At 41.6% G+C, this 20,888-nt stretch overlaps 2 protein-coding genes across 5 annotated transcripts; one reads left to right on the top strand and one right to left on the bottom strand.

The window, feature by feature from the left end:
* Nucleotides 1–393: 393 nt before the first annotated feature.
* tgs1 (trimethylguanosine synthase 1) lies at nt 394–15,128 on the bottom strand. Of its 4 annotated transcripts, none has more exons than XM_028977277.1 (13): nt 14,886–15,128; nt 14,666–14,733; nt 13,997–14,130; nt 12,121–12,781; nt 10,604–10,718; nt 9,178–9,264; nt 8,789–8,945; nt 7,954–8,263; nt 7,427–7,585; nt 4,404–4,547; nt 4,081–4,297; nt 3,867–3,945; nt 394–610 (listed from the first exon to the last, which is right to left on the bottom strand). In XM_028977277.1, the coding sequence occupies exons 1-13, from the start codon at nt 14,990–14,992 to the stop codon at nt 500–502; spliced, it is 2,349 nt and encodes a 782-aa protein (XP_028833110.1). In that variant the 5' UTR covers nt 14,993–15,128; the 3' UTR covers nt 394–499. The 4 variants fall into 4 exon arrangements, with proteins under 4 accessions (XP_028833110.1, XP_028833111.1, XP_028833109.1 ...); XM_028977278.1 differs by having other exon boundaries at nt 12,121–12,784; nt 13,997–14,127; XM_028977276.1 differs by having other exon boundaries at nt 12,121–12,784; nt 14,886–15,127.
* Nucleotides 15,129–15,149: 21 nt separating this feature from the next.
* tmem68 (transmembrane protein 68) lies at nt 15,150–18,386 on the top strand. The gene is made up of 8 exons (XM_028977283.1): nt 15,150–15,242; nt 15,581–15,645; nt 15,757–16,151; nt 16,283–16,450; nt 16,585–16,778; nt 16,868–16,928; nt 17,035–17,174; nt 17,261–18,386. The coding sequence occupies exons 3-8, from the start codon at nt 15,827–15,829 to the stop codon at nt 17,360–17,362; spliced, it is 990 nt and encodes a 329-aa protein (XP_028833116.1). The 5' UTR covers nt 15,150–15,242; nt 15,581–15,645; nt 15,757–15,826; the 3' UTR covers nt 17,363–18,386.
* Nucleotides 18,387–20,888: the final 2,502 nt, after the last annotated feature.

Here is a 20,888-nt window from a genome sequence, read left to right as displayed (position 1 = left end):
CTTTTTTTATTTTATTATTTGCATGAGAGCGAACGACTCGTGAACCTCGCCACAGAGGAGCACGGTCACGGAAGAACTTGCTCGGTACGTGCTTAAATAGCTGAGCTCTTTCCAAAATACAACTAATATATGAAAATACTGATAATCATATCTCTTCAATGTGTTGTCTTTGCTTGTTATTTTTTTTCTAAAGATGCCATGAAGAATGCTGGTGGTGCTGAACTGGCGTACATCCACACCGCACCCCCGTTGGTACTACCACCCAGCCCACCATGCAGCTCTGAGCTCCTGAAGGTCACCTGACCCAGGCGTAACACGGAATATGAAAACGACAGACTCCTTCAGTAACAAGCAGAGAATTGGAACAGAATAGTAACAGATCTTCTCATCAGATGTAGTGTACAACAGATTTTATTAAAATAAAACGATCATTTAAAAAAATAAAAAGACTGAATAAAAGCATTGACACATTACATAAAAGACAGAAAATATAAACATCCTAATGAGCCTTGATCAAGTTGCCAAAATAGGCAGTTATGGTCTTTAGCTTGTTGTTGAGAAAATTCTGTTCCACTTCCACCTTCCCACCAGGACCAGCAAGGGAGGCGATCTGCACGCAAACACACAGAGTAGTTCACACCAGGAGAAAATGTGCAGAATATACAGAAAATGCATAAGAAAATAAATAAAAATACTCCTTGCACCCAGTACAACACACTCACTGTAAAATACATTCAGATACCTTTACAATCTTCAAAATGCAACCAGTTGAAGACAAATAAAAAAAAAATGTGTGTGTGCATGTGTGTTGCGGTTGAGAGGCAGAGTTAGGTGAGAAAAGGAAAGCGAAGGCGTGCGCGTCTGCTGGAGTGAGAAAACCGCCAGCGGTCGGACAGATTCTCGTGCCTCGCCGTCAGTTGACCACCTCGAACAACTTTTAGCTGACAAAACTAGCCGACATTCTAATCCTAACGGAGGTCCACAGGACTAACATCTTGCATTCTAGTCCTAACAGCAAGCAGTCACAACACCGGTCTAAGCACAGCAGACAGGCAGCCAAAACCGCAGCGGTCTGTGTGAGAGAGAGCGGGCGAGTGAGTGAGAGAGAGAGAGAGAGAGAGAGAGAGAGACAGACAGGGGTTTAGTTTCCGGTTTGGCCACCGTTTGTTTAGGCACATTCATTTCAGGGCCACACTCCTCGACCCCCAGTGGAGATGAAGCCCACTGTAGAAACCCCTGGCTCTACAGACCTGACTGAAGGTCCCACTACATTTCAGCTAAACTCGTAGACAGGGTAACAACTCGAGAGAGGGGCTCTTCATGGTGTCTTCAGTTTTAGGAGGTGCGTTTCCATTTAAAACCAGCTTAAAGGATTTGAGGGCTGTAGTATAAGCCATTTTTAAGTCTTGCCTGTGGTACATCTATGAGTTCTGGGTCCCAGGCTGTTAACCGTGCCCTCACGCTTCTGACACCTTTGACCAGGGTGACTGCACGCTTGGCTGTGGTTCAGTCACCTTGCTGGTTAGTCAGTTCTACTTTTAGCCCGTGAAACATGGTTATGAACAAGCACCAATCCAAGGGAACTTTTGGTTCCTCTAAACACTTTTAGTTCCATCTAAATACTTTTTAAAAATTGCACAATCTGGATTTTCACACCACTGATCTAGTCTTATTTCCTTCACATACCCAGCACGTCCCATAATCCCCACAATGAATGTTGATTTATAGCTTCTACAGTCTTCAGTGGCAGTCAGCTCTTTTTTCCTCCTGCCCTCAGTAGTGATTCGGTGGTCTGTTGATGTATGACGTGTCTGTGCCATCCCACTGTTTCTCAATCAATAATAATAAAAAAAATCCAGTCTTTTCTGATGTTCTCAACAATTTCCAATTACGTACAGTTGAGTATGTATGTACAAAGACGCTTTAGGCTTCTGTTTGGTAGACAGCGTTAAGACTGTGAGTGTTGCGGTTAAGCAATAATTCACTGGTTGTTACTGTTGCAGCCAAGAGGCTGATGGTCTGATATGACTGCAATGTGACTATAAGTAACGTAATAATGCAGAATGGTTTCTAAAAAGTCAGTAAAAACAGATCATGGCCTATAAACAACATGATCGCAGTTTGACCAGAGCAGGCATGGCACATCAACTGAACTGCTAGCTGCTCAACTCACCTAACAAACTGTACAAAAGTGTCTAAGTGGTTTTTCTCCCCACTATAGGGGTTCCCAGATACAACACTAGACAAGCTAACTTTCAATATACGTAAAATTAGAAACTGGCCCTCAGCCACTATGATCAAAATTTCAGTACCAGTGTGGCGATATATGAATTAACGATACATAACTGAATCGATTTCAGTCCATGCCTGCATGGGTCATAGTTGGTCAGGAGGCAAAAAGACAACTTTTTAAAGTGAAGTGATTGTCACATGTGATACACAGCAGCACAGCACACGATGCACAGAGTGAAATTTGTCCTCTGCATTTAACCCATCACCCTGAGTGAGCAGTGGGCAGCCATGACAGGCGCCCGGGGAGCAGTGTGTGGGGACGGTGCTTTGCTCAGTGGCACCTCAGTGGCACTTTGGCGGATCGGGATTCGAACCGGCAACCTTCTGATTATGGGGTAGCTTCCTTAACTGCTAGGCCACCACTAGCTGTGCCACTGGTCCACCTCAGTATTAACTAGGCTTTTATATGTAAACAGCAGCTGTGAAGGAGCTCAGGGGCTTCTACAAACAAGAAGCAGTCTGCGGCAGCTTAGTGACGCCATACTTGTGCATCACCCCCCGTTGGAACGCTGGTAAAACAATACCCCGGGGTGCAGTTATTTATTTTTTACTCTCAGATACAGAATCTCCTATGAAAACAATCAAGTTCAGTTACCATTCAGGTTATGTTCATTATCGATTATAACCTGACATACAGCCAAACATTTTAGATCCTTGGGTCTCAAATTGTTAAATCATGTTAATATTGGTGTAAATATGCAGGTGATGTGTGTTAAAAGCAGTTTAGTTATTAATCTTAATATCCTCAATGTTCTGCAGTTAATAGCCATACTCACTGTTTGTCTGACTGCTGTATTAGTATTTTAGTCTGTATTTTAATACTCTGAGAGGCAACTATTTTGTGAGGCAGTACTTTATACTAACCAAGACAAGTAAAGTCCAGGACCTGCCTAGCACATCTTTTGTTGCTATATGAAAATGATTTGGAACTCCTAATCCTGTTTTTCTGTTAACAAGCTGAAAAGTAGGTCTATAGTTATCACATGCTAATTCTGATTCATTTATACTGACAACAATAAGCAATGTTCACTGGCCTTTAGCATCCTACATTTTTCTCCAGCATACCGCCTTCCTTGTGGTGTCGCTGTGAAATGACTCAATTTGAAAAATTAATAAACCTCCCCTTCATCTGTTCTGAAGAATGGCGCTCTCACTGGATGCCATTCAGTCTGAAATCGAAAATGAACTAGGGTGGGACCTGACTGCTGTGTACGGTTGTAATAACAAGTGAAGAAAGAATCAATGCATATCAGTAAGATTTGATTTTATCATTTTGCATGTTACAAAATTTTGAGTTCGACAAATAATGTTATTCATGTTACAGATGTTCAATGCGACATATAGTGTATATATCTATGGCCCTCGACTACACCTCACCATCTTCCCATAATTCTCAATGATCCTCTCCAACATGTGATCTGGCTTCTGTATTCCATTACTGTCATTTATATAATAAATGTAGTCCTTCATCTGGGTCTCTGGATGCTCTCCCAAGCAATGGATTTCTAGTCTCCATTCATTACAATCTGTACAGAATCTCAAACACAATAGTGACAGAAATCATGTCCACATACCTGCTCCATGTCTGCATTTCGAGGGAGAAAATATACAATGTTATCTGAAATCATCTGAGACAACCTGAAAATTTCAAAAGTAAGGGTAGTTAAGGAAAACATAGAAGTAGAGGAAAGCACAATATTAGAGCTCAGATATCAATGTATTTATGAATAACATTTATAATAACTAAAATAATTAATTAACAGCATCTCCAGGGAAAAAAAAGGATATCCATCAGGTGTCATCATGGTTTTGATGTCAAAGACGTCAGCACTGAGGTACTCAGGCCCACCCCATGGAGGACTCAGGAAGACCACATCTGCCCGTAAACATGGGGCCAGCTGCAGGAAGTCTCCATGAAGGAACTCGATGGACTGAGCCACCCCGTAGACCTGCGCGTTGTGCTGGGCCAAGGCCAAACGTCCTGGGTCGATGTCAATCGCTATAACTGAGACATAAAAGTTGTAGCGTAAGAATTAGGTGGCCGGTCGTAATATAATGGCTGACTGGGGAATTACTGGTTTCTGGATGGCAAATTCATAAATAACGTTCACCTCTTTTGCCCGTGAGGGCAAACTGAATTGCATTGCCCCCCACTCCACAGAATGCGTCGATGATCAGTTGACAGTCAAAGCTGTTCAGGACCCTCTGTGCAATATGTTCTGCAATCTTCTCAGGGGTGACTGAGAACCAGCCCTCTGCAGGACAGAAATAAATATCCATATTTGACAAAACTCAACTGCCTTTGACGCATGCTACACAGCTCCCCAAATCTGAGGATCTCATGATTACATTACATATCCATGATTACAATACAATAAAATCTTGATACTGTAGTAGTGTATTTTATTAATAATGTTCAATGCGATATAGTAGTGTATTTTATTAATAAAATACACTAGTGTATTCCATAATTTTTGGAGCGCCACGCAAGGTGGACCGAAGTTTGTTTGTGGCATCCAGCAACCTTTGTCCTTTTGTGTCGATAGGCTTGTTGCTGCACTGTATCTGGAGGGTTCCTGCTGAAATAAACGTTGTAAACTCGTTGTGTTACCTGAATATTTCACAGAAGCGTGACAGCTTGCAAATTGTGTTTCCTTCATCCAAGTCTATACCGCTCGGTCTTGTTGAAGGGGCCGCTATAATGACAATCGCTCGGTCTGTCATGTTTTGTGGTTTCACTCTGCCTGAAATGCCAGGCAGTGCACTATGGTACAGCGCCATCTACAGGAGTGGAGGTTGCAGTCGCCCAGAGACTCTTACCTCTGATAACCTCGACAGCACCACCCAATGGACTACATTTTTATACAGAAATATCAATAAAACATCACCATAAAAATGATTACAATATATTGCAGAATCAATATTTCCTAACACCCCTAGTGGCCATCATTTACCCTGCCATCACAAAGGCTATTCAGGATAAAATGTCGACTGTGTCAGTATGAGGAATCCAGACTATTCTACTTATAAATCAAGATCATTCATGACCACAGAAAGATGCAGGAGAACAAAACAGCCCCTGCAATTCCTGTGACTTGAACACCCTGTGCATTGGTGCATGTGTTTAATTCGGCTTCTTACCTCCCCCCAATATTTCTCTTTGTTTTCTGTAGCCAGTAAATTTAACAGACCGTATCTTTTCTCTCTTCTCTGTGGGGTTTGTTGCCATCTGCTTTCAGCTTCTTCAACCCATTTTGCTTTTTTACGCCTTCTGCGTTTCCCCTTCCACAGAGAATAAAACACCTGCTAATGTTTCAAACCAAGGCCGATAGCATGAACTGTTTATAGAACAAGTCACCTCAATACTTCCCGTTTCAACTCTGCACTGTGTTTACCAGACAATTCCGTGCCAACCCTGACTTTTACCTTTACCATGAAATTGTAAATAACAAAATATAGGACACGGCCAGTCATTGCTGGCCTGTAGAAGATGCTCTAACATGCTTAACATGAAATCTTTTTGGCTAAATATTTAACAGCCAATTACACCCTTATCTGGAGCAACTTACAATCAGTAGTGACAGGGACAGTCCCCCATGGAGACACTCAGGGTTAAGTGTCTTTGTGAGGAAGACAATGGTGGTAATGGTTTGAACCTGTGACTTTGTGGTCTTTTGGTTCATAGGTGAATGCGTTACCCACTAGACTATTACTGCACATGGGTGAAATAAGTCTCATTCTGATAAATACTTCAAGGCTGGGGTTAACTAGAAGTTAAGTCCTCAAAAGAAGTTATTTATGCAGTGTTATTTACAATCTCCACTTACTGATATGGTTGGATGGAAAGCTTTGGGTTTTGGGCTTTGGTATCACAGACAGCACTAAAGCAGGAATAAAGTCAATAATTGTCACATTAAAAAGGAAATAATTTCCCTGCAAGCAGCTGAAAAAAAAAAAAAGTGGTGAAGTGGTGAAAAAAACTGCAGCATCCAATGGCCATTTTAAAAGGGACTACAAGCTTTGATGAAATAAATTAGTGAATAGTTATGAAGTCTCAGATCCTTTTCAAACAGAATTCCAAATGCTACACAAATGATGTACAGTATGATCTGACTGGGGGAGAAATATATAAAACACATTAGACATAACCCTTTAGTGAATAACTGGGAGGATCTTATTTGGATGAGGACAATCTCCTCATCACTTTATTCCCCAGACCTAAATGTTGCTTTAGTTTTAGTTTTTAAAGGCTTTAAAGCTATTAGATATTTAGTAACCAACCACTGTGATAACTATACATCACTCCAGGAATATGTCTCATCAAAATAAGGCTTTCTGCAAAGAAAAAAAAATAGAATTCTGCTGTACCAATTTGCACATCAGAGAACACGCTTTAAATATTCATTTATTTTTTCCATCAGCATCTAAATCTGATTAAAGGACTGCTGGTCCATCTGACCTGATTGAACCTGTAGTACAGAAAATGTATGTCACAAGTGAAATCCCCACCCCCAATAAAAAGAAGAAAAAAAAAACCTTGCTTTCTCTGATTTCAACATCTTAAAATGGCTTCCGCAAAGCCATCCGTGAAGGAGAGCCCGCTGTCAAGTGTGGTAGGAGGCGTGAGGGCAGTGTTAACAAACGTCAGCACTTTTCCCCCTGCAGACACGGCCAGCTCATTCCTCAAGCCAGACATCCTGCCGTCTTCAGTGGCTCAAGCATTCAGGAGTCTCTACCTGACAATTACACCTTGTTCCCCTCTTTCAGTCTCATTGTTCAACTCGGAGCACAGAAAATGGCTTCAGCAGCTGTCGATGCCTTTACAATGCTCTAAAATAATGTTATAGAAATTTTATATTGAATCTCTTCTATTCTCCTTTATTACTCAAATGACCTTAACCTGTAACCCTTGCTGTTCATGCCAAAGCAAACAAATTGACTTGACAAAAACCATCCTGTAAGCAGCTATTCAATGAGCACATGCGCAAAGGTTCTGAAAGTAAGGCAAGTGACCAACAAATCAATCCACAGACACTGGAGCAACATAAAAACCATAAAAACCTGAGGAGCAAAAGCCTAATCATCTTGCTGAACCCATGATAAAAATGTGAATTATGTGAATTATGCAGCTCACCATAATCCAGTTTGATCCCCTCGTCGAACCTGGAGAATAGGCGATAGCGCTGGGCCCAATATTTGGCCAGTTCAGGCTCGGCTGCAACCTCGGGAGGCATCTCAACATCTGCCCGACGTTTCTTGGCCTTCTTTTTCTTCTTAGAGTTTTTCCCTTTCTCTGATTGGTTAAAACAAAATGTCATCATGATAGTCAAGAGTGGATTTTATTGTTATAATAATTACATAAGTAATTAGCAAAATGTTGACTACTAGGCTCCTAGTTTGGCCATCAGCATGTCATCATCGATTTCCTGAAGATTTCCCTTACCTCAAAACACAAACCCCAGCCAGTCCCCACTTTTGTTCTGTTCTAGCGTGTATCAGCTGTAAAGTTAAAAAACGCTACAGCGCACTGACCTGCTGGGAGCTGGGACAGAATAAAGTGTGGCATGCCTGAGGGGTGTAGAGAGATGATCTGCACTATTTCATTCCTTAAATATTTAATAAGCCTACTGATTATGGAGCTGCACAGTGGTTAGGACTAACCTACACCATCAACACTGGATGGAGGGACCGGGAGGAGGTAGTCTGGGATCTCCAGGTTGCATAGCTCTCGTGTGCACTGGTTATCCTCCTTTTGCTCTGGTTCTGATGCTTGCTGAACTGTACCATGGAGTTTGGGCTCCACAGTAGGGTCAGGGAAGTCCTGCTGTTCCTCTTCCTCCAGAACGAGAGAGTGAAAGGGCTTGGTGTCCATCTCCACGTCAGGATGCAGGTGCTGAAAGTGAGGATCCGGCGAGCAAGCATCAGTAGCATCTTCATTAGTTTCTCGGACTCTGCTTAAGAAGGCCTGAACCTGAGCAGACAGAGAGCAAGAAATAATAAGAAGAAGTTATAAATGAAGAACTGCTCCCAGAAGTAGAAAAAAATTAATCTGCCACAGGTACTGTTGCTCTCAACAGCTCCCCTCTTTCAAAAGAAACTACTGATACTAGCATCAACAGTACATTTCCCAAACCACAAAAAAATCAATTCGGCTCTGCAGCACTCACACTCACATCTAAACACCTGAGAGCATAAACAGAGCCGACACAAGCAGCTTTAATCATTACAGGTTTTTTTTTTTTTTCACAACCACTTCATTCTGCCAGAATTCACCACCACCACCGCTCCAGGTCCAGGTCACTATTCAACATCATTCTGATGAGAGTGTGATGTGTGTTGCATTTCCATTGTCCTATGTATGTGTCAGTCATTCACATAACACAGTTACATATATTTTTTAAATGATAAAAGCTATCTGTACAAAAAGCAATCTGTCCTCCATTCACTGTTGAACGGCATTAAAAGTGAAAAAGTTAAATGTGTCAGCATATCTCACTTTAGACAGGGTCCTGCTCGTCTGTGGCTGGCAGGCTTCTTTATCATCCGGGAAGAAAATATGCTTGTTGATCTTGCAGGCAGCCTTCCTCCCCCCAGGACGCTTCCAACCACCAGGGCCGGCGTGGCCTGGTCGAAACTTCAACACACCTTTGAAACTATAGATGTAGGAGAAAAAAAATCCTACGTTATGAATCAATAGAAAACCAGAAATACCTTAATTATGAATTACATTTCTTCATTTCGAATTTGGAGTAAAATATTGTAAATATGCACAAGGCGGTAGACTATACAAATATGTTGGCAATGATGATGATGATGATTACAATAACTGATGAATACATGTATACTAAATGTATGCTAGGCATGTTAGTGCAGCAGTTCTTGTACCGGTGCTCTGAGCTCCGTTTCAAACCCAGGGAATCCCATGCTTCCTCTGTGTTGGTGGCAGGACTTTCCTCCACGTCCAGTTCATGGCTACACAGACAAAACAATTAATTACAGGGCTTACCCACACAGCCAAAACATATCACATACAGAATGAAGTAGGTCATATTTTACCCCATGGCACCATTTACAGAGGCAGCGGTACAGTATGTTTACGATATGAAAAAACTAACCTGTTACTGAAAGTGAAGTGAAAGTGACAGCACGACGGCACAGCACACGGTGCACACAGTGAAATTTGTCCTCTGCATTTAACTGATCACCCTTAGTGAGCAGTGGGCAGCCATGACAGGCACCCAGGGAGCAGTGTGTGGGGACGGTGCTTTGCTCAGTGGCACCTCAGCCCCACCACTGAGACATTAAATCACCAACTCAACTCAATTTGTTTTATACTTCCCACATCCCTCTCTTATTTAAGAAAAGGCAAGAAAAAAAAAAAAAAACCTGAAATCAAACTGTCCACGATGGAAGAAACACTGATTGACAATCAATTTCACATGCTGTTGTGCAAATCGAATAGACAACAGAAGGAAATTACAGGCAATTAGCACAAAATCCCCAATAAAGGCGTGGTTCTGCAGGTGGTGACCACAGACCGCTTCTCAGTTCCTATGCTTACTGGCTGATGTTTTGAATCTACAACCCACACAAGTGCAGGTCATCCAGGATGGCATCTCAATGCGAACTGTGGCAAGAAGGTTTGCTGTGTCTGTCAGCGTAGTGTCCAGAGCTACCAGGAGACAGGCCAGTACATCAGGAGATGTGGAGGAGGGCAACAACCCAGCAGCAGGATCGCTACCTGCGCCTTTGTGCAAGGAGGAAAAGGAGGAGCACTGCCAGAGCCCTGCAAAATGACCTCTAGCAGGCCACAAATGTACATGTGTCAGAGACAGACTCCATGATGGTGGTATGAAGGCTCGATGTCCACAGGTGGGGGTTTTGCTTACAGCCCAACACCGTGCAGCATGTTTGGCATTCGCCAGAGAAGATTGGCAAATTCGACACAGGCGCCCTGTACTCTTCACAATAAATAAACTCAAAGAAGAAATTGACAGTACATACAATGTCTCCATTTTGGTACGTCCTGGTGATATGATATTTCATCATGCCTACTCATTATATACTCAGACATTTCAGCGTTACCATACGGAACAGTTTCCTGCCCAGATCATTAACACTAAAATGTGTCTAATCCTAATCCTTCATGCCACATTCACATATAGCTACTCTTCCCTACAGTGATATATGCCTACCTGACATCAACTCTGCTGCACAGACTTTGGCTCCAAATTTGACAACATTTGTATGCTTAATTATTTCAGAAAAAAGGCAAGCAATGGAGTCACAGCATTGATCTTTCCCAACTCACCTCCGCTTTATTTTAGCCTGTTTGTTTTCTGGTGGTTCGTCATCCTCACCATTTGATGCATTGGTTGAACGAAGCCTTTGGCCAGTTTTCAGGTGACTTGAATTCTCTTTTGAATCTGCAATGATAAGTTTATGAATCATATGCTGCCTTCAACTAAAATAAACAAGATTGCATGTGTCCACACTTGCTTGGATGCGCACACACACAGACACACACAGACACACAGAATAATGAAAGTTGCTGCAATAAAATCAGGTCCCCGGCTGTGAATAGTGATTTGACAGTTTCCATTTACAAACCATCAAGTTCCAGGCAAGAAAGTAACTGTGATCAGATTGCTGTCAATTTATCCAGTCACTGTTATGCTCTCATTCTTTTCCTTTCTCTCACATGCACACACACACACACACACACACACACACACACACACACACACAGATTGATGCATTAAAAATGCATGGAGATGTGTCACAGTGTGCTTTTATCTAAAAGGCAGCTTTCTTTAGATATGGAATACAGGACACACAGATACAATTGATCCTGAACAGAGTAGAAAAAGAGTATCTGCAGCAAAGATCAAGCATATCATATCAAATTCTTTCTAAACAAGGCGGCCAATTGAGCCGACTGCTGTACTGAATTCTCACTACATACAGTACTTTCGTTCACATTTACGTCATTTATCAGATGCCCTAATCCAGAGCAACTCCCAATCAGTAGTTACAGGGACAGTCCCCCTGGATCAAGTGTCTTGCTCAAGGACAGCACAAAAGTAAGTGGGGTTTGAACCTGTGTCTTCTGGTTCATAGGTGGTATGTTACCCACTAGGCTACTACCACCACTTAAAACCCAGGTACCATAAGACGATATAAGACAAATAAGAAATTTATTACATTCAAGGTAGAGTAAATGGCGGCTGTATTGGGTTTTAATATAGAGATTGTCTTGTGCCCTGGGTCAACATCTACTTCAGGCCTGTCTGCAGATTTCTTCTCATAAACATTTTCTCTCATAAAAGATTTGGAGTGGTAGTGCTAGCAGTGTTGGCCCAGTGTTGCTGCAGGGAGCCTTAACACTCAGTAAAACTTAACAATCCAGCACCATAGACAGATCATCTATATTATTTAGTAACTACATAGCATTAATTGCTATGAAGTCAAGGAATAAATGCTAACCATGATGTCAATCTAGTCAGATTTTTATACACTTCTTGTTGCACCACTCACCTTGACAGCAAAATAAGTCCAGTATGACATACATACTCTAAAGCACTGTCCCCCATCATAAAACACACAACATTTCATAAGACTGATCACTGAACTTCATGCAGATTTAAATACTGCACTTTCATACCAGATACATTTATTATTATCATACTCTTCTGCTATACACACACACACACAAACCAAACGTAAAACTAATAACTTGAAAAATAATGTCATTCCCAGCCAAAAAACAAACAAACATAAAATGATCTGATGTAGAATGACTGGAAAACCAGTGCCAAAGCTTCTTACCCACTGAGTCTGTGCTGCCATTGTTCGATGTGGACGTCCTTTCGGGATCATCCCCATCACAGGGTTCTTTGGCACATTTGCGACCTGGTGACTTCTGGCTGCTGTCATTACCTGCACCCTCCACCAGGAGGCTCAGCTCACTGATTTGCTGGATGACGTCATGGACGCAGAGCTCCCTCTCTTCAGAGCCTCCTGCTCCCTCAGAGTCTCCAGTACTGTGTGTGGCTGGCTCCTGCACCTCCACATCTGCACTTCCTGCAGCTTCCGTTGTATTAGAAGTGTCCACAGTCCAGCCCTGAGAGGTCCAATAAGAAAACTGCTCCCAGTAGAGCAGGTAGGTCTGACTGGCATGGTGCTCCCATTCTTCACTTGTGTCTGGAGAGTCCCAGGGGGGTGCTGCAGTGCAGCTGGTGCTCTCTGGGTGCTTCTCCAGCCAGCTCTGCCACAGCAAGCCCTCTCCATGCTGGGCCCAGTACCTCTCCCATGCCTCCTGACTTACAGCCAACTCAGGTTCTCTGGAAGCTTCAGAGAGATCACAGGTCTCAGCGGGGGCACTCGGATCACTCTCTTCAGGCTCTGTTGTGGATGAGGTCTCAGGAGATACCGCCAGATGCTGGTCATTCTTCTTTTTCCTTACCTTTTGTGAACTGTTGCAAACCTTCTGCTAAAAAGGTTGTATTACAGAGCGATATCAGGATCAAATAAAACAAACCAGTAAAAGACCATTTGATAGTACCACATCTATTAATTCAATATGACTCATATCAATATGTGACTGGTCTGTTGGTTGCAGAATGTTTTTCAATATGAGATGTCTCCCAACACATTTCTTCCCATCATTCTCACCACATTTTTTTCTTAAAGCAGTCCAATTTCAATTTGCCCACAAACAGCACAAAGGTGGATTCAAAACAGCATAACTAAGCGGGAAACTGTCCAATCTGGCAATTTCGCTCACATGCCATAGATGTAATGAATGCAAAGGCTTTTGGCAAATCAACGATTTGAGAAAATTTCCAGATGACATTATAGTGTACTGGCTGGCTATTATGAAATTTTGTGCAGCTGAGCTTGTTCTTTGGACTTGAAAATTATTCTGTGTTGTAGTCTATTTGTAGTAGCCCAGTGGGCAACACATTCAAAAATAAACCAGGAGAAAAGTCCCAGGTTCAAACCGCCACTTACTACCATTGTGTCCCTGAGCAAGACACTTAACCCTGTGTGTCTCCAAGGGGACCATCCCTTTAACTATTGACTGTAAGTCACTTTGAATAAGGGAGTCTGATAAATGCTGTAAATGTTAACCTGATAGGTCAGTAAACTAGGAAACAAGAGGAAACTGACCCATAAACAATTATAATATATTTTGTGCGAGTTTTATTGTGTGAGCATGAGCTTGATGCTGAAACACTTGTCAGGCCAAAACAAAACTGGGGCCAAAACAAAACTGGCCTAGCGGTTAAGGAAGCGGCCCTGTAATCAGAAGGTTGCCGATTTGAATCCCGATCTGCCAAGGTACCACTGAGCAAAGCACTGTCCCCACACACTGCTCCCCAGGTGCCTGTCATGGCTGCCCACTGCTCACTCAGGGTGATGGGTTAAATACAGAGGACACATTTCACTGTGTGCACCGTGTGCTGTGTAACACATGTGACAATCACTTCACTTTCACTTTTTTTCACTTTCAAAATACAAAAGAGCAACGTTAATCTAATATTTAATAAAACAAATAAACCATAGTGACATTTCAGTTTATTTCATCTAGCTCTAATTGGAGGTAAGCAAAATCTGACAGCTTGACTTATCACAAAGTCCAAAAAAATTACATGTGTAATATTGTGAAAATGAATAATAATAAAAATAAACTGTAACTTACATCTCGTCTCTGTGCTGAAGAGCTTGCAAACTGAACAGGAAGTCCCAGGCTAGCCATGAGCTGTGTCTCTTCATCAATCTCACACTCCTCCTCATCCTCGCTGCAGTGTCCCAATGACACAGTGTCATCTTCTTCTATCCGTGGAAGATAATAACTTAATTGAGACGTACAGTACAGGCCAAAAGTTTGGACACACTGTCTCATTCAATGTGTTTTCTTTGTTTTCATGAGCATTTACATTGGTAGATTCTCACTGAAGGCATCAAAACTATGAATGAACACATGTGGAGTTATGTACTTAAAAAAAAGTGGAGACCTGGCCTCCACAGTCACCGGACCTGAACCCAATCCAGATGGTTTGGGGTGAGCTGGACCGCAGATTGAAGGCAAAGGGGCCAACAAGTGCTAAACACCTCTGGGAACTCCTTCAAGACTGTTGGAAAACCCATTTCAGCTTATAAAGCTCATCGAGAGAATGCCAAGAGTGTTCAAAGCAGTAATCAGAGAAAAGGGTGTTCTGATGCCTTTGAGAATCTACCAATGTAAATGGTCATGAAAATAAAGAAAACACATTGAATGAGAAGGTGTGTCCAAACTTTTGGCCTGTACTGTATGTAGTGGACAGCCACAAATGACATTTATTATAAGTAAATAAAAAAATCAAGGTACCTCGCAACGAATCATCTGCAAGGTTGTCTTGAATGGACTTAAAATCAGATCGGTACAGTTCACGATCACTGAAAAACACAAAAAACGTATCTTAATAATATTACGCCATTAAGGCATAATGAGAAAGGACGGTGCTTTAAAGTTAATCGTTATAAAGTGAAGTAATTGAGAGTGGCCATCGTCAGTAATCATGCTTGACAGGCGAGGCGATGCTACTTACTTTACAAAAGCTCTAGAGCACAAGCAGTGCGTCGTCTCACGCTCGTCGCCGTGGCTGAAGAATATATCCGCCACGGCCACCACGTCCCACGTCCCTTTACAGATCATGCTGCGCCACGGCCACTCGCCAAACGCCGCGCCCCAAAAAAAACAAAAAACACACACACACGCCTCACAAGACGGGGCCTCCGCCGCCGTTACCCGCCAAACCAGGAGCGGACGCGGCCGTGACGTCACGTCCTGTTCGTGTCACACGCTTTAGTAACCGGCCGAACCGAGCGGCCGGGGGGGGGGACCTGTCAGATGGTTCTGTCAGCCCGCAGAAGGCGATGCGCGGCTCTATCCGAGGCAGCGACATGTACGGGAAATGCCTTTTTTTCTCTCGCTGTGTTATGGTGCTGTGTGATTGTCTCCATTTTTTAACACGCTGTTTTTGCCCGAGCGTCAGAATGACGAGGACATGTTTGATGTTTGTGTTTACACGGCGCTTGCTGGGTGACATTAGCATTAGCATTGCGGGGAACCTTTTCTGCTCGTTTATTTCCCCCCCCCCTCTTCCTTCTAGACGCTCCGACCATGTTGCATCGCTTTATTGATCTGCGCCAGTTCTGCTGTTTTGCTCAGTAAAGCCTGTCGATTAACTCGTGGTTTGAGTGTAAATCCAGACGAACATGCTGGGCATATTTGTCGTTTCAGGTGTTTGGCCTGAGGTCGCACAGTCCTGGCATGTGCCGTCCTGACCTACATAGGCTCAGGAAAAGGTTGGTCAACCTTTTTAAATCGAAGTAAATACGGGCGTTGATCGCATCATGTTCTTTCCCTTGGTTGCCTGGCGCTGGTGAAAACCCCTTAATCATTTCCCACAATTCCAGGTCTGTCCGTCGACAGATGGTGTCCTTGTTCAACCCAGCATCCGTTGGAAGAGGCTAATTGCGAGACAGTATGTCCGATGGGGTCAAGTCGTGCCTGGGCAATGGGACGGTCAGCTTCACATCCTGCGTGATAAGCGTGTGGGAGGAGTGGGTTGGGCTGGCTCACCTGGAGGACTTCCTCAGCTACCTGGAGTACCTGCTGTGGGTCTTCACGCCGCTGGTGGTCGTCTTCATCCTCCCGTTCCTCATTGTCGTCCTGCTATACCTCTCCATTCTTTTCCTTCATGTGTACAAGCATAAGAACCAACTGAGGGAAGCCTATTCCAACAATCTATGGGATGGCGCAAGGAAGACCTTGGCGACCTTGTGGGATGGCCATGGAGCCATATGGCATGGTATTTGCTTGCTGTGTGCGTGTGTGTTTAGGGAAGCAACATTAGCTATAAGAAAGTTGAGCACAAATTTCACCAGAAGTGAGTAAACTGTATGACCTTTACATTCTACACTGTTTTATTTTTAATTGTAGGTTATGAAATTCATGGATTGGAGAAGATCCCTGCTGAAGGACCTGCACTCATAGTGTACTATCATGGGGCTATTCCTGTTGATTATTACTATTTTCTAGCAAACGTGATCATTCAGAAGGGGCGTACCTGCCATTCAGTTGCTGATCACTTTCTTTTTAAGGTTCCAGGTCAGTTCTGTTAATGATGATTTCTGCGCTTTTTGTTACAGTTGAGAGACCTGTTAAACAGTCATAATAAAGGATTGTAAAGTATTGTATTTGTATTGATTAAAACCAGCTTTGAAACGGATTTCTCTTGGCAGGGTTTAAGCTGCTTCTGGAGGTGTTCAGTGTGATTCATGGCCCGCAAGAGGAGTGCGTGAAGGCGCTGCGCAGTGGTCACCTTCTGGGAATCTCCCCCGGAGGTGTTCGGGAAGCCCTCTTCAGCGATGAGACCTATCCGCTACTCTGGGGCAAGCGCAAGGGCTTTGCTCAAGTGGCTATTGATTCCAAAGTGGTGAATATATTGCACACGTGTCTCTTAATAGCCGACATGTTGTAGTCGCATTAAGGTTCACCTTTATTAATGGTCCGTTTGACTTGCAGCCAGTCATTCCTATGTTTACTCAAAATGTTCGTGAAGGCTTCCGGTCTCTTGGCACACTGAGTAAGTAAAATGCAGTACATCAAATTAATCTCTCTTTTACATTTTTTAAAAACTTGACCCAAAGCGTTTTCCACATGACCTGAATGCCATTTTTTTTGTCCTGCAGAATTTTTCAGATGGATATATGAAAAGTTTCGTTTGCCAATTGTGCCTATATATGGAGGATTCCCTGTAAAGTTCCGCACGTACCTGGGTGAACCTATTCCTTACGATCCGAAAATGAGTGCGGCAGAGTTGGCAGAAAAGGTATGCTATTTATTCATTAAAAATAAAAATCACACAAAATGCTTCAATGGATATAGGTTTGAAATTGTTTTTGTGATATATTACAGGTACAACAAGCTGTGCAAGAACTTATCAATAGACACCAAAAAATCCCAGGTAACGTCCTTCGTGCTCTCTTGGAGCGTTTCCAAAGAACACATACAGACTAGCTTTCAGCCACAGAAGACATCATGGGATAGAGCAATGATTCTATTTATCCAATTAATTACTTAAATTAAGTGACTTAACATAAGGTGCTGTGGCTCCTAATTGTTTCTTTGTCTCAGATCTTTATTGAACACACAATTATTATGCAGTGGTATGCACATAGGAAGTTTTCTTTTGTATGTATATGTGTGTGTGTGTGTCAGTGTGATGTTCATTTTATTACTGTTTGCACACTTTGATTTGTTCAAAGGACCACTGCCAAAATGGTGTTTCGTAAAAGCCTTGTTTCTTTTTTTTATGTCTAACTGAGAGGTCAACGATTTTTTTTTAAATGGTCAATCTCTGAAATACTGTGGAAAGTAATGAAAATCCTTTAAAAGAGTTCCAAATGGGTTTTTGTCCCATATTAATTGTTCTCAGTGCACAATTTGTCTGTCAAACTGAGGTATCATGATGATTTCAGAAAAAAAATGAGATTATCAATGTCTTTTACTAATAATTATTTGCTGTTTGAAACTGGGTTGACTGTATATTACGCAGTTATGACCCAAAGTATGATTAATGATGTTGATGTATTACTGTTCTTTTTAAAAACAACTGTTTCTGAGACTGAAATCATAGCTTCATAAAAATGTTTCCAATTACTTTCATGATTTAATAATTTAATAATATATGACCCCTGAAATTAACTAGCCATTTTTTAAAATCAAGATAATAATTAAAAAAAAATTATTAAAATAATCTGGTGTCAGAAATAATTGAATACTGTTCAAATTCAATTAAACAATATGTACAAATAATTGACCTTCAATTAACAGCACACCAGTCATAGCTCTTTTTTTTTTGGTTGTTTCTATTGTAAATACGCAATGTTTCCCTAACCTTACACCTCAATATGCATATCTGATGTGTAATGTTTATCGTACAGTGTCAGTGTTATACCGAATGAGCCTGTTTTACTGATTTGAAAAACTCATTAATTGCAAATCAAGGACACTTAAAAGAATAAACCTATTTTTGATTACAGCTCTTTTGTGCTTCTATATATTTTTTTAGCTCAGAATGTGAATTTAATTGTGATTTCTGCTTTAACAATTATTGGTGAGTAATTGCAAACCCTGTTATAAAAAATATAGATTTTTTTTTGTAAATTTACATTCTGTATTTAAGTTCCTTAAAGTGTGTATTTTGGAGATCCGTTGGGATTTAAAATACAAATTGTGTCCAAAAAATTGTGTCTCATTGGCACATCAATTTTGTAAGAATAATGGTTGTTAATTCCACCCCAAAAACTCCACAACAACCTTCACCACCTGGTTTCCAAGACAGGAGGATAGGAGTCCACCCAAACTGCTTTTGCAGTCTTGGACTGCCCAGGTGTGAGCTCTAGTCATGAATTGACCGCTACCTAGTCCACCTTAGCTATAAGTATCACTTTCATTAAGGCTTGGTAGCCTTAATACTTTATATTCAAATTCTCTGCAGTGTGTGGGGACGGTGCTTTTGCTCAGTGGCACCTCAATGGCACCTTGGCGGCCCGGGATTCAAACCGGCAATCTTCTGATTGCGGGACCGCTTCCTTAACCGCTAGGCCACCACTGCGCCTTTAAACTTGGCCCTCCCCTTGACAGAATCCCAGTGAGGGGGCCATATCAAGCTCACATGAACTTCATGTTGAAAAGCCCTCAGGTCAGGGACACAGTAGTAGTAAGAGGGGTTTGAACATGAGTCTTCTCTTAATTGCCTGTACATGTTGTCTGTCTAAAGGATTCGGATGGTGTGATTTCTGATGAAGTCAATCAAGTAATTTTAGGAATACTGATTTCAACTCTGGAGTTGTCCACATTATGGGATAACAGCCTTATTATTGTGCTTCTATGAATGAAACTGTGTGTAAAGAGTGTGAAAACATGTGAATGATCCTGAAATTCATTTCCCCTGAGCAAACTCTTGTCTGCCTGTTGTACTCTAGGCCCTGTATTCTTGAAAGTTGAAAGTGAAGTGATTTGTCACACGTGATACACAGCAGCACAGCACACAGTGCACACAGTGAAATTTGTCCTCTGCATTTAACCCATCACCCTGAGTGAGCAGTTCTTACAGTGCACTAAAGAAATAAGGTGAACTAAGAGCTTGATCAGCTTACTGCCTTCAATACACAAATGTAACAGAGCATAACTGATGAAAACGTATTATTAAATAATATCAGTAATTTCTTCTGAATATAATGTTATTTATTAACATGTTTTAGTTATCTATGAACATAAACTAAAATTAACAAGCTAATATGTCATTCAAATGTTATTAGGGGGTGTGAATATTGTTCATTTAAACAACTTTTACAACAAATTTCAACCAATAAAATGTATCATTGTCATCAAAGAATGATCAATGCTAAAATACACTCTAGCACAGGCTGCATTTTCAGCATCAAAAAGAACAGGCCAAGATTTTTTCCACCTGCCCCACTGGTTGGGTCCCTCAGGATCTGAATGAATGTGGCACAGGAGTCTGATAAAATGACCACAGTGTACTTTATTAAATGAATTTTGGTACTTTGTGTTGCATTAGAATCAAATAAAAATTTACAAAAATCCAATATATATACAAAAATGTCATGTTCTTTTTTTAGTTCACTCTTTTAATCAACAATAAAATTCAATTAACAGATTTGAATGCATTTTTTAGCACTTCAGACTTTCATCACACAATGCAACTGGAATAGACCAATAATGAACAGGATTTTATGTTTTTTGCTATTTTTTTGTCATTTAGTACATCACATACACCACACAATTTTAATCTGAATTACATCATATGTAACTGCCATCTTGTGGCGCCAACCTCTAGTCAATAGACACCCTTCACAATCAGGACTCAGAGAGGAATGTTCTTTTTAAACGTACATTTGCATACATTTATTTACAGTTAAATAGCCATTTTTCAATTCACTATTGTGAGCTTCCATAGCAACTGAAATGTCAAGTACATCTGTACATTATGCTATTAGGTCAAAAACAGGACAGAAAGAAATCTCTCTCAAATTTAGTCACCACTGTGCTTTGTACTAATGTTGTGTCCAGGTTGGCATGGCCTAGCAGTCAAACCACATTTTTATGATATAGAAACTAATGACTAATTATTAAAAAAAGTCTATTTGGGGTGAAAATTCTTCCCACAGTAGGCAATTTATCGACGCACAGATGCTTTGCAGTACTTACTCCCATCCCACTTTCAGTGTGAACTGTGCACTTAACTATTTTCGGACAAATGACTGTACCGATGGGGAGCAATGCCAAACTGTGATCGAAAGCGGGCTGGAACAAGATGATAATTAGGCTGTAACTGAGTGGGCACTGTGCTCAGTCACTCTTCACCTGTTTCATGATCAGAGGACGATGACCGCAGCGTCATCTCATCGATTCCATGAAAACAAAAATGCAACTGTGAGCTGCTTACTCCCCAACATCCCCACCCACAACCGTCTCAGATCAGACAGGCAAAACAAGTTTGCAGAGATTTCATTAA

Source organism: Denticeps clupeoides, chromosome 4, assembly GCF_900700375.1.
Source record: "Denticeps clupeoides chromosome 4, fDenClu1.1, whole genome shotgun sequence".
Classification (NCBI taxonomy): Eukaryota; Metazoa; Chordata; class Actinopteri; order Clupeiformes; family Denticipitidae; genus Denticeps; species Denticeps clupeoides.
Note: the sequence above shows the minus strand (reverse complement) of the source record. Positions and strands in the feature narration are given on the sequence as shown.